Source organism: Lithobates pipiens, unplaced genomic scaffold (genome assembly GCF_037356315.1).
Source record: "Lithobates pipiens isolate NorthernLeopardFrog02 unplaced genomic scaffold, aLitPip1_a1.2 Scaffold_13, whole genome shotgun sequence".
Lineage (NCBI taxonomy): Eukaryota > Metazoa > Chordata > Amphibia > Anura > Ranidae > Lithobates > Lithobates pipiens.
The window spans coordinates 180384494-180398807 of NW_027507718.1; the positions used below are offsets into that span (position 1 = coordinate 180384494).

The following is a 14314-nucleotide window of genomic DNA, read 5'->3' on the forward strand; positions in this document are numbered from 1 at the left end:
CTAAAAGCTACTAGAACATTTTCCAAGCACACGCTATTTCCATAGCTCTGTATGCTGACTGAACAGCTCCTGATAAACTATTTACATCCCCCAATAGTTCTACAGTCCAATACTTCCTTATGGAGCCATTTATTATGAAGTGGGGTATTCCTGCAGCGTCTTAAATAATAAACCGTGATAATCCCTGTAGCTCTGTATTTAAAGGTCCTATACAAAAACAGCTGGAGACACTCTTCAGAACCTTGTTTTTCACTTTAAAGAGGAAGTAAAGGCACTGACATGTAACAAAAAATTAAACCTGCAAGGCAAAGGCATAATGAGCTAGTATGCATAGTATACTAGCTCATTATGAATAACTTACCTGAGAACGAAGCCCCCGAAGCGGTCCTCCATCTTCACCGCTGCCATGTATCCCAGAGTGACTTCCGGGTCTCCCTGCTCCAGCGCTGTGATTTGCCAGAGCAGTGATGACATCATCACTCATGTGCAAGGGAGCCACCACAAGCGGCATATCGCTGCTATCTGTGGCGTGCTCAGTGCGCCTGCATGACGCTGTCTGCGGCGCATGCGCCATACACAGCAGTGCCTGTCTTCTTGTAAATAACTCCTAAAGGTTTAACAGTTATTTCTTGATTAATCTATTTATAGATTAAGGCTTACCTGTAGGGGTCAAAGTGGTTTGTAAGGGTTTACAACCACTTTAACAAACATTAGAAATAATAAAAAAAAGTGGCTGTATACAATATTTTTTTTTTTTTTTCTTTTTTTTTTAAAGCTGCTTATCCTGTTTTTCCCTGTGATCTGGCCCTTAACACACCACCTGTATTATACAGACACCAACCTGAATGAATGAGCACAGGGGGCAGATTTGGACAGCAGCATTGGCAGTCTGGAAGATCCAGTCTACTTCTTGTAAGATGTACCATTGTACATGAAAGGCATAGTTTGCTTTGTGTGAGAAAATAAACTTCTCCCACAAAATACTCAGTGGGACACATCTTAACCTTTTTAACAATAAGGCCTGTATCAACTATTTGCTATCTGTGTCACGGTTGGAGAGATTCATTCACTCTATTTGTTCTGTTTACCATTAAAAGTAAAAGAAAATACCAAATTTTGGGTTGTTCTCAGAAAAGTAATGGAGGTGTAATCTTCCAATGGGGACACTAGTTCTGGTGACCTGGGGGGCTCCAAGAGATTCCCTTAATTTGCAGGGTTTTCTCACTTCTTGTGTTGGCTATTTGACAGGAAGTAAAGGTAAATCTCCCCAATGGAAGACAGAAGGCAAAAATAAATAAGGGTTACAAGGGTTATAACCCTCCCTTTCTCTATCCAAAATGCATATAGTTCTACTTAAGGACCGCCTCCTGTATATATACGTCGGTACTTTGAAGAGGGATATCTGGGTAACGGCAGCAGCTGCTGCCACCACCGAGATATCCCTCTTTACAGGAGGCGGTCCTGTTAACTATAATGGTGGTCTCCGCGGTGGGTTCGCCACGAGATCACCGTTTTCGGAGGCGGGAGATGTGCCACCTCCCCTCCCGCCGCTTACCGGAGCCATCTGTAGCGGCAGAGGTGATCGGGTCCTGCACACTGCTGGGTATAGAGACGAGTGAGACTAAGGTGGCCCCCACTCGTCTCTATACCATAGGAGGGCAGAAGCAACGTCAAAACGTCACTTCAGCCCATACCTCTTAAATTAACATTTCTCTTATATTCACCGACCGACACAGCTCCTCTCTGTAACTAAATGGGTTTGTTAGCCTGCCATTAGGAGAACTAGGCAAAAATTGTAACACAATACACAGAACTTTAGTCCCGCCCCGGGGGGCGGACCCTGTGCTAACAACCCTCCCTGCTGCCCAGGCAGAACTCAGTTTTATTTTGCCTAGTGAAGGAGAATGACCTAGGAACCAAGAATGAACCTAGGAACCCAGGCCACAACATACCTCAGCTCCAGAGGTGGTCGGTGAGCTTCAATGCTCCGGGGTATACATATGAATGGGCTACTGATGTCTGGATTACAGTATACAGGGCCAACAGCTACCCTGTAACTGCGCAGGAGTAGGTCTGTGATGGATTGTCTCCCAGCTCTTCAGGACTGGTAAGTACGGCTCTCCCTGCTTCGTTGGGGTGAGCAGCTGGGCATTCCCTGGGAGGTCGATTCGGGGGCCACCTCACCTCCTTCCCCTTCTCTCCCACGTCCCTATCTCCCCTCCTCCCCCCCCTCTGGGGGGGGTGGCTGCATGTGGGTCTATCACCTTTAGGGGGCTCTGTGCGCCTAGCGTTGGCTCTGGTCCCGGTCTGGGGGGTCCCAAAAAGGTGTCTGTGGAGGTGTTCTTGCTGAATGCAGGCAGCACTGTTCTGTGATTTTTTTTTTTTCCTGTCACCTAATGGCGCTGTCCTGTGGCCATTTTGACTGTGGGCGAAGGAGATTCCCCTTGTGAGCCTCAGCAGCCATTTTCCATAGGATTTTCCTATTAGTTGCATTGCCGGACATTTTTTTTTGAAGCCCGAGCGCTCTTTTCACCGCAGTTCTCTTGTGACAGCATTACATGTGCTCTCACATGCTGTTTCCTGTGTTCACTGTGTATGCAGGATGCCGGATGGCAATTCCCTGAACGCTGGTGCAAGCTCTGCAGATCGTTTCACCGCTATTTTCTACAGCTGCTGCCGGCAGTTTCCTCACTCTGCACTTGGGTAACCTCCTGGGGACTACAGGCACGGCTAGTGACCATCGCAGAACACCACAGGGTGGTGAGTCTGGCGCTAGGAACCCCCCCAGGTGGAGCCAGCAGGAGGGTGGGACCTTCACTGTCCTAAGTCCCCTTGCAGGTGGCAGACAGGGTAGGGTCAGCATGGCTTCAGAAACTGGTGTTTCTTCCCCCGAAATCCAGGCTATTTCAACAGGTCACCTGCGGATGGCGCTGTGCCCATGAACACCCTGGCGGCGGTCCTTAACTCCTTTGTTGCTAAAATAGAGGCGGTGCGTGGAAGGAAAGGTGCACGTAAAAGGCCCCCCCCCCCCCCGGTCCTACGGGGAGAGCTCTGATGCAGACTCGGGCCCTGCTGCGGATGGTGACCCCTGCTCTGACCTATCAGACGAGGCTGACCAGGACCATTCGGACAGTGAGGCTGATTCCCCCGTCCGGGTCCATGCGCGACAATGGAGTTGTTGGAGCACTTATCACAGCTGTGCGTGATACCCTGAAGATCCAGGAGCCAGTGGATCTCTCTGCTGTTGTATCGGTCCCTTTTGGGTCCCGTAAGCCAGCACGTTCACATTCCCGTATTTGGCTTATTTTGACAAGTTCATCTACAGGGAATGGGGTCGGCCGCACAGGACCTTTTTCGGTCCCCAAAAACATGGCGGTGTGTTACCCCTTTGAGGAAAGCCTTCTCAAAAAATGGTTGTGGACCCCCCAGTATCTAGGTTAAATAAAGTAACCACGATCCCGGTTGAGGGGACTCCTGCATTCAAGGATCCCACGGATAGGAAGGCCAAGGCGGTGGCTCGTTCCTTGTTTACGGTTGTGGGGTCAGCCATGCGTCCAGTACTGGCATCCGCACTTGTGTCGCAGATACTGACTGAGTGGGCAAAACTTTTGCACTGCGAATTGGGAGAGCAAAACGCCTCCCCTGTCTGTGTGGAACTAGCAGACCAACTAGGGCAAGGCCTTAAGTACGTTTGTGATGCGGCCCTGGATATTCTCCCTCTGTTATCTAGGGCTTCAGTGTCAGCTGTGGTGCTGAGGCGCCTGATTTGGCTTAAAGAGGAAGTAAACCCTGATGGGTTTACTTCCTCTTTTTTTCCCTGCAAAGGTAAAGCATAATGGACTACTATGCATCGCATAGTAGCTCATTATGTGTCACTTACCTGACACAGGAGCCAGCGAAGTCGCCGCTGTCCCCTGTAGTCCGCCGCATCCATGTTGCTGGTGGCGTCTCGCAGCTCCGACGAATCACAGCGGCGCAGCCGCGATGACGTCACTCCCGCGCATGCGCACGGGAGTCGCGTCTCGCAGCTCCGCCGCTGCCATACGGCGAAGCCGCGATGACGTCACTCCCGCGCATGCGCACGGGAGTCGACAAATTAGGCAAATCCATTCTTGGATTTGCCGCATTTAGTGCGCCTGCGCGCAGCTGTCTACGGCGCATGCGCCGTAGACAGCGGTGCCCATTTTCGGGCAAATATCTCCTAAACCATATAGGTTTAGGAGATATTGCTTGGACCTACAGGTAAGCCTTAATCTAGGCTTACCTATAGGTCCAAGTTGTTTGGAAGGGTTTACTTCCTCTTTAAATGCTGGTCTGCTGACCAGGCATACAAAAAAGCCCTGACGGATCTTCCCTTACTTGGCGACCGGCTCTTTGGAGCTTCGTTGGATGACATTAAAAGGCCAGGAAGGCTAAGGAGTCACATCACAGGCCAGGGCCCTCTTTTTTCCACTCACACGCGGCTTTTTCGTCCGCCTGGTGCTTCGACAAAACGTTCCCAGCCTGACAGGATGTCCACGGACAGTCAAAAGCGTCCCTGGAACCGCAAGCCTGCAAACAAAAGTGCTACTGCATGAAGGGTTGACCCCACCCGTGTATCTGGTGGGGGGGGTCACCTTCGGGAGTTTGCAGCCCGGTGGACCTCCTGGTTATCCGACCAATGGGTCTGCGACCTGATTTCCACAGGCTACAAGATAGATTTAGTATTGGACTCCAGGGAAGCAAGGGTCTTTCTCCCTTCAGACAAATTGCAGACTCTCAGATCTGCGGTCAAACTACTGATGGACCGCAAGTGGTTGTTGCTCCGCTTTTGCATGCGAGTGCTGGGGCTCATGGTAGCCTCCTTCGAGGCGGTACCTTATGCCCAGTTCCACACCAGAGTCCTGCAGATGGAGATCTTGACAAAATGGGACCAATCTCCGCTGTCCCTGGATCGGCAGATCCAGGTGAGCCAGCCAGTCGGGGCCTGATCTGGTGGTTGAGGTTTCCGGTGATTCAGTCTGGAAAATTGTTCCTTCCTCTGAAATGGATGGTGATCACTACGGACGCCAGTCTCTCAGGTTGGGGTGGAGTGATGGGGATTCAGTCGGCTCAGGGCCTCTGGTCAATGGACGAATCCAGGTTGCCGATCAATCTGCTCTAATTGAGAGTGATCAGGCTGTGCCACCGGACGTCCTTGAAGACGTCAACCAGAGGCGATTCAGTTCGCATTGTGCGCTATACAAGTATTTCATTTATTCATTCAACCATGTGTGATCAGGATACAGTCAGACAACGCCATGGCTGTGGCGTACATAAATCACCAAGGGGGAACAAGAAGCTCAGCTGCTGCTCAGGAGGTCGCTCACATACTTCGGTGGGCAGAGCGACACGTTCCAGCCCTGTCAGTTATTTACATCCCGCGGGTGGAAAATTGGCAGGCGGACTGCTGCTGGACCCAGGAGAATGGGCGTTGCATCTGGAGATGTTCAGGCTGCTGTGCCTGAAATGGGGCACACTAGATGCCCCATTTCATCTATTGGCTTTCCGTCTCAATCGGAAGGTGCTGAGATTCGTGTCCAGGACGAGAAATCCGTGGGCAGACGCGTCGGACGCACTGGTGTCTCCGTGGGATCAGTACCAGCTGATCCACGCCTTTCCTCCACTAAAACTGTTGCCACGTCTGCTTCGTAGAGTGGAAGCCAAGGGGGATCCCAATAATACTGGTTGCCCCAGATTGGCCTCAGCGGCCCTGGTACGCAGACCTGGTGCGTCTGGTGGCAGACGCTCCCTGGCGACTGCTGTTGCTAGAGGACCTCCTATCTCAAGGTCCAATCTTTTACCCTGCTTTAACAGCATGGCTATTGAGAGCCAGGGGCTGAGGAACCGGGGTCTGTCGGACTCGTGATTCCAACTATGCTGAGGGCGTTAAAATCTTCAAGGAAGATATACCATTGTACCTGGAAGGTCTACATCTCCATGTGCAAGGAAAAAGGGTGGCATCCGTGCTCCTTTTCTATATCCAGGATCCTGCTGTTTCTTTAGCAAGGAGTAGACCAGAAATTGGCATTAAGCACCATTAAGGGGCAAATTTCAGCCTTGGCTGTCTTTTTTTATTTTTTTAATTTTTTTTTCAGTGACCCCTGGCGTCTCCCTGTTTAGTGAGTACGTTTGTTCAGGGGGTACGACATTTAGTCCCTCTGGTGCATCCACTGTTATCTCCATGGGGTTTGAACCTGGTGCTGTCGGCGCTTCAGAAGCTGCAGTTTGAGAATATCAGGGAGATTCCCCTGTTGACCCTTTCACAGAAGGTGGCCTTTCTAGTGGCCATCACATCGGCCAGGAGGGTTTCGGAATTGGCGGCCTTGTCATGCAAGTAACCCTATCTGGTTATCCACAGGGATAAGGTGGTGTTGCGTCTGCAACCATCCCTTCTACCGAAAGTGGTCTCGGATTTTCATATCAATGAGGACATTGTATTGCCATCGCTGTGTCCTAAGCCGAAGCACCCCAAAGAGGTGGCCCTTCACGCTCTCGATGTGGTTAGGGCTCTGAAGGTGTACTTGTCTGCCACGGCTCCCTTTCGGATTTCAGACTCACTGTTTGTTTGTGTCAGTGGCTGGTCCAAAGAAGGGTATGGCGGTCTCGTCAGCCACCATTTCCAGGTGGATCAGACAGATTGTGGTACAAGCCTACGCCTTGAAGGGGCAGGTGCCCCCCTTCCCAGTCACGGCCCACTCTACAAGAGCAATCTGAACGCTTTGGGCCTTCCGACACCAAGCATCTGTCGCTCAGGTGTGTAAGGCGGCGACCTGGTCGTCTGTCTATACGTTTACCAAGTTCTACAAGGTAGACGTCAGTGCATCGGCTGATGCCTGTTTTGGCCGCAAAGTTTTGCTGGCGGGCGTGTAGTTGCAATTGAGATTTTTTTGCCTGTTTTTTTTTTTCGATAAAAACACAGTACGGTTTGTTAATGCACTGTTACATTACTTCCGCTAAAAGTTTGCGGTGTTTGGGATCTCTCCTGTTGAGAATACCCGGTTATATTTCCACACACTGCTGTTTTTTTTTGTGGGTTTAGTTTCACGAGTTCCCACTTGCCATGGTGGATGAAGGCACTGCTTGGGGATGTCGCATTTAGTTACAGAGAGGAGCTGTGCCAGTCGGTGGATATAAGAGAAAATAGGATTTTTGTACTCACCGTAAAATCCTTTTCTCTGTAATTCACCGACCGACACAGCACCCACCCCTCCTTTTCGCTATGTTGTACTGCTTGTTGACGTACTGAGTTCTGCCTGGGCAGCAGGGAGGGTTGTTGGCACAGGGTCCGCCCCCCGGGTCGGGACTAAAGTTCTGTGCATTGTTACAATTTTTGCCTAGTTCTCCTAATGGCAGGCTAACAAACCCATTTAGTTACAGAGAGGAGCTGTGTCTGTCGGTGAATTACAGAGAAAATGGATTTTACAGTGAGTACAAAAATCCTATTTTTTCAATGTCATTTTTTTCAAATGACTTATTTTTTTTTTTTTTGCACTTAAGTCCAAATATATAGGAATAAAAGTAATCCTTTTTTTTATTTATTTTTTTTAAACGGTGTAAAAATAAATAAGTAAAATAAGATATTTTTTTTTTTTTTTTTTTAAATACACCCCGTCCCGACGAGCTCGAGCGCAGAAGCGAACGCATACACGAGTAGCACTCGCATATGAAAACAGTAGTCAAACCAAGCATGTGAGGTATTGCCGCATTCGGTAGAGCGAGAGCAATAATTCTAGTCATAGACCACCTCTGTAACACAAAACATGCATCCTGTAGAATTTTTTAAATGACGCTTATGGAGATTTTTGAGGGTGAAAGTTTGATGCCATTCCACAAGCGGGTGCAATTTTGAAGCATGACATGTTGGGTATCAATTTACTCAGCGTAACATTATCTTTCATAATATAAAAAAAAATTGGGCTAATTTTACTACTGTCTTATTTTTTCTTTTTTCAAAAATTCTTTTTTTTTCCAAAAAAAAGTGCCCTTGTAAGACCGCTGTGCAAATACAGTGTGTAAAAAAAAGTATTGCAGTGACCGCCATTTTATTCTCTAGGGTGTTGGAACCCCAAAAATTATATATATTTTTTTCTAAGTAATTTTCTAGCAAAAAATAAATAAAAAATAACCATTTTAAACATGTAAACAGAGTCTGAAAAAGAGGCCTGGTCCTTGAGTGGTTAAGAGTTTTTTTGTATGGGCCCACCCATGTCTCTGTGGGATTTGACACTGGTTCATAGTGCTTCAAAAAAAGTCTTATGATTTAGGAATATTCCCCTTTCCAACCTTATTCACAGAAAAGAAAATCTTGTTTTTGTGAGTACCTGTTAAAGACAAGACATGAAAACATAATAGCCTATAAAGTTTTGTATTTTGTACATTATTAGTTACTGTCTGAGTTTTAGGCCTCATGCACACAGGACGTTAAAAAAAGAAAAAAAAAAGCATGGTTTTCTTTTTTTTTTTTTTTTTTTTTTTTTTAACGTTTTTACAGTAAAAACACTCCCTGTAACATCCAAACGCGGCTAAACGTGGTTACGACATTTAGCCATGTTTAGCATTTTTAGTTTTTTACAACTCAAGAGGAAGTAGACTCTGCATTTTTTTTTTTTTTTTTTGAGTTTTTCAGGTCACATAATATGTAACATTATTTAAAATAATTGCCCTGTCTAATATCAGCAAAATCGCTTGTTACTTATTGTATTTAGAAGTTTTTAGTAAAATCATCTTCTGGGATTAGGCTGCACCATCTTGAGTATTGATTTGAGTCCCCTGTGGACTTTACTTCCGCCCTTCCTTATTTTGCTTTGCTGAAATCTGGCACATGCGTGAGCATTTGTTACCGAGCCTCATTCTCGATCGACATTCCTATGGCAAGGAAGCCAGGAAACACTGCCCAGTCTTGTGTGTCTTCAAAGTGGTGCCGCACAGACCACTTTAAGCCTCCAAACATCTATGAAAGTTTGTGTGCATGGATACATAGGCTTACGCGGAGGGACGTTTAGAGGCAGTAAAAAAAAAATTTCAAAGCCCCTAATAGCAGCTGTAAAAACATCCTCTGTGCATGAGCCTTATATTTTGACAGCACAGCTCAGTTTTCAGGTAGACTTGGCTGGTTTTGCATGTTCAAAGCCCACCCCCCCAATGTGTTTGCAACATTTTTGCATACATATGATGTTGCTGCTCATTTCTAATTTTTCCCCCTTTTGTGTGTATCTTAGAACCAATTCAGATTCAGCATTGCATCAAAGTACAATGAATCCTAGTCAGCAAGAGGCTTTCAGTGGAAGTTCTCAGGATCTTCAGCAGAAACGAGGTACTCAAAACTCCATTGTGGTTTTGTTATTGGTCACAAATGTGTTTGTAATAAAAATAAAACACATACATGCTTGCTATTATACTGGATTTGTTGGTTCAATTAAGTCCAAGCCAGAATTTGTATGAATGAAAAGAAATCCAGAGAAAAGTCAGTCCTTATTGACCTCTATCGGTTAAAAAAATGCATATTAACACACACACACACAAAAATTGTGTTCAAAAGTTTGCATACCCTGGTAGAAATCGTAAAATTTTATAATCGTGCCAAAAAGAATGTCTTAAGGATAGTGATTATATGAAGCCATTTATTATCACACAGTTGTTTGGCTCCTTTTTAAATTATGATTCCAGAAATCGCCCAAATGGCCCTCATAACTATGTGACAATGAATGGTCTTATATGATCAATATCATTAAATAAGATTGTTTTTTGGCATGATCAGTTATATTTTTATGAATGCCAAAATTTCACGATTTCTGCTAGGGTATGCAAACTTTTTAGCACAATTGTATGTTACTGTGCAAAAAATTTAGACCAGTGTGAAGAAATGTTGTAAAGCAAGAATGCTTTTAAAAATATATATGAGTGAACAAAAGAAAATTCAAACCAATATTTGGAGTGACTGCCCTTTGGCTTCAAACTAGCATTGATTCTTGCACTTGCACAAGTCAGGGATTTTGTTAGGATTAAAGTCTAGGATGATAAAAGGACCTGGGACTCCTAGTAGATAGGCTCAGCAATGGCATGCAATGCCAAGCTGCTGCTAACAAAGCAAACCGAATATTGGCATGCATTAAATAGGGGATGAACTCAATAGATAAAGCAGTAATTCTCTCGCTCTAGAAGACTCTGGTCCGGCTGCACCTGGAATATGCTGTCCAGTTCTGGGCACCAGTCCTCAGGAAGAATGTACTGGAAACGGAGCGAGTACAGAAAAGGGCAACAAAGCTAATAAAAGGGCTTTAGGATATTAGTTATGAAGAAAGCCTGCGAGCACTGACCTTATTCTCCCTGGAGAAGAGACGCTTGAGAGGGGATGATTTCAGTTTAGAAATACCGTACTGGTGACCCCACAATGGGGATAAAACTTTTTCGCGGAATGGAGTTCAATAAGTTACGTGGCCACTCATTAAAATTAAAATAACTGAGGTTTAACCTTAAACTACATGGAGGGTGCTTTACTGCAAGTGGCAACAATGTGGTATTCCCTTCCACAGGTGGTGGTCTCAGCAGGGAGCATTGATAGTTTCAAAAAATTATTAGATAAGCACCTTAACGACCACAACATACAGGGATATACAATGTAATACTGACATATAATCACACACATAGGTTGGACTTGATAGACTTGTGTCTTTTTTTTTTTTTCCCAACCTCACCTACTATGTAAAGTAAGGTGTATGATTAACCAATTATATAAATCTGGTGCTAATTAACCACTTCCCACCCGGCCAATGCACATATACGGCCGGGTGGGAGCCGTCTACTCCTGATAGGACGTTCAGGAACGTCCATCAGGAGGAGCGGGATCGCGTGCGCGCGTGCCCGCGCAGCGGCGCGATCCCGATGCGCCCGTGTCACCGGGACACGGCGCATCTCAGATCGGCAGGAGGGCTCTGTGATTGGCCCTCCTGATCACATGACGGCCGTGTCCAATCACGGCCGTCATGTGATGTAAACAAACAGCCGGTTGCTAGGCAATCGGCTCCTCCTCTCCTCACACAGAAGTCATCGCTGAGGAGAGGAGAGCAGATCGCTGCAGCCGGCTGATGATCAGTGAGTATGAACTGTTTTTTACAGCTTTTTACTCACTGATCTTCAGTCTAGTGTAAACACACAACACACCACACAGTGTAAACACAGTCCCCACACATGTCCCCATAACACACATGTCCCCATAACACACATGTCCCCATAACACACATGTCCCCAAAAAATAAAAACACATGTCCCTAATAATAAAAACATGTCCCCCACATATGTCCCACTAAAATCACTTGTCCCAATGATTATGTGCACACATATGTATGTGATCACCTGCACACATATGTACATGATCATTTGCGTACATATGTCCGTGATCACACAAACCAATTATTATACACTTAACGGAATTTTTTTTACCAAAAACATGTAGCAGAATACATTTTGGCTTAAATTTATGACAACATTTGATTTTATTGGATTTCTTTTAAAATAGAAAAAAGAAAATATTGTTTTTTTTCCAAATTTCCGCTTTTTTGCGCTTATATCGCAAAAAATAAAAACCAGAGTCGTGAATAAATACCACCAAAATAAAGCTCTATTTGTGCGAACAAAATGATAAAAATTTCATTTGGCTACAGTGTAGCATGACCGCGCAATTGTCACTGAAAGCGCTAGAGCGATGAAAGCTGAAAATTGGGCTGGGAAGGAAGGGGGCAAAAGTGCCCTGTATTGTAGTGGTTAATGATCAATGTGTAGGAGGCTTAAAACTGGGTGAGGAACAGCCAAACTCTGCTACTAAGGTGAGGGTTTAGAAGTCCGTTTCATGTCACAGGGCATTCATCACGACAAGACTGAGCACAACAACAAAACAAAAAGTAGTTATAATGCATCAAAAAGGTATCTGGCAGGCAGAGATTTCAATTTTCAACATGTGCTGTATAAGCACAAAGAAGTGGGCAACTTTGAAGACTGTAGACACAGTAGTCGGCCAGGGAAACTTAATGCAGCAGAATGAGACACATCATGATTACTTCCCTTCGACATCAAAAGATGTCCAGCAGTGCCATCAGCACAGAACTGGCAAAAACCAGTCGGACTCATACACCTATCTAATGTCCCGAGAAGTTGGGCCAGAACTACCACCAAAAAGCCATACCTTCAATCAGAGTACACTTTGGATTCATTGCTAGAATATATCACTTTCTCTGAATGGCTGAGTGCCGATCAGATAGACTCTACTGTGTTCCGTGCATGAGACAGGAAGGTCTCGGCCAAAACCCAGAACACAGTGCAGTATGCTGTATGTAACCTTAGCTACATACAGTTTATACAGCACATCCACCTCACATGTTAGTGAGAGACATAGTTTGTTTGGGCTATGTATTGTAAAGTATATCAAAAGCTGGAGTTCATCTTCGAGTTTAGTGGAAGTGATGAGTTTGAGATCAGGGCTCTGTAGTGGGCAAACAGTCTGTCTGGGATTAAATGTAGAGACGCTTGAATTTGAGGCAGCCTACGTCCACAGGAGATCTGTGGTTAGTTCTCTAAGATGTTTGGAACAATGTACCTGCCGAGTTCCTTAAACTTTGCAAGTGTACCTAGAAGAGTTGATGCTGTCTTGAAGGCAAAGGAGTGGTCACACCAAATCTTGATTTGATTTGAATTTCTCTTATGTTTCCTTTACATTTTGGTGATAAAATAAACTAACACTTCTATTTCTGAAAGCATTCCTAGTTGACAGCATTTGTTTCACACTTGCCAAAAATGTCTGCACAGTAGTGTGTGTGTTTGTGTGTGTCTGTGTTATCGTGTATCTGTTAATCTGTGAAAGGATTGCTTTTCTATCCGTCTAGTCCTGAGATTTTCCTCATCACAGTCCTGTCTGGTTGCATTAATTCTGTACTGCTCATAGGTTTCCTTCCCTTCTCCATTCAGAGAGTAGACCATGAAGGGAGAAGCACCAGGCTGATAAAATCACATCTCTCTGCTCTCTCCTGCTAAGCATTGCCGATAGGCTGCTTACTTCTCTCTCCCAGTCTGAGGGCTGCTGTACAGGAGACTGCAGGGTGCTGATGCTAAGAAAAAAAAATGTTGGTACTTAAACTGCTTGCACTTAAGTGGTGTGACCAAAGCTTTTATTTTATTTTTTAGCCACACTTCTCTTGTGGGTCATGGGAGTGCATTTAACTTTTACACTCCTGTGACCCAGAATCAGCCGACAGTGGGCTAAACTAAGGGTTTAGTTATATATGGCCCTTATTGTTTAATGCCTTATTATGTCTCTTAATTTGTGTTTCTAATTTAGAGTTTTTTTTTATTTTTCTTCAACTTTATTTTAATCATACCAGGGTGGCTAAAAATCGTGTGTGTTTTTTTTTTTTTTTTTTTTTTTAGATCTGATTTAAATTAGTTTTTTTTTTTTTTGGATTTAATTCAGATTTATTTTAATAAAATGCTTTTGGAGTAAAAATCGGTATCTAAAGATTTTTCTATTTCAAGATGCATTAATAATGTAGTTTATTCAGCATGAAATGGAGCTTGGTTATGTAGCATGAGGCTGTATATTCTGCAATATTTACATTTTTGATAAACTCATTCAATGAGTCCAAGCTCTGCAAACTGAGATAATGCTATGCATTCACACAGTTTCACAGTAACCATGAGATAAAACAAAGTTCAGAAATATTCGTTTATCCTATTGTTTTGCAAATCTATGTACACTAAAAACTGTATGACTGACTGAATCTGTTCTGATATCTACTAAAGATTCTAACTATCAGCAAGAATAAGTCCTTACATTTAAAGGGCACCTGTCATTCCAGATCCATCATGGCAGCGCCTGTTAGCGGAAATCCACTCGCCTGCTGCTGCCACATTCCTCATCTTGTTGTCGCTGCTGCATCACCAGCCGCCCCATTAAAGTGAATGGAACGGTCAGTGAGTCAACAGCGGGTCAGAGGAGAAGTGGCTGTGGGACAGAGATGACCATTGCTCTTTAAAAATTATGATTTGAATAGAGTTGATAGAAATCGAGCCTTTTACTGGTGATTTAAATCAAATCCACCCTGATGGTACCTGTTGATACATTTTAATATAGGCCGTAGTAAGCTGACGGATGTTTCAATAATAATCTGGCTCCTGTGGGTTAGGTGGATCACTGGAGTATATTCCCAGTCTGTTACTTCTGGACAGATTTTTACAGTTTTACTGCTGCAGGGTGACCTGTGGTGTTATCATTAGGCCTCTCCGCTTAGGGGGGAGTGTAGACAAA

At 44.9% G+C, this 14314-nt stretch overlaps 1 protein-coding gene across 4 annotated transcripts in view; it reads left to right on the plus strand.

Moving 5' to 3' along the window:
* The window catches only part of CRTC1 (CREB regulated transcription coactivator 1), a 286165-nt gene that overhangs the window by 130501 nt on the left and 141350 nt on the right, over window positions 1-14314 (plus strand). For all 4 annotated transcript variants that reach the window (XM_077475938.1, XM_077475939.1, XM_077475940.1 and 1 more), the window contains exon 5: window positions 9240-9334. In XM_077475938.1, the coding sequence (XP_077332064.1) occupies window positions 9240-9334 (95 nt within the window). The remainder of the gene's footprint in view (window positions 1-9239; window positions 9335-14314) is intronic.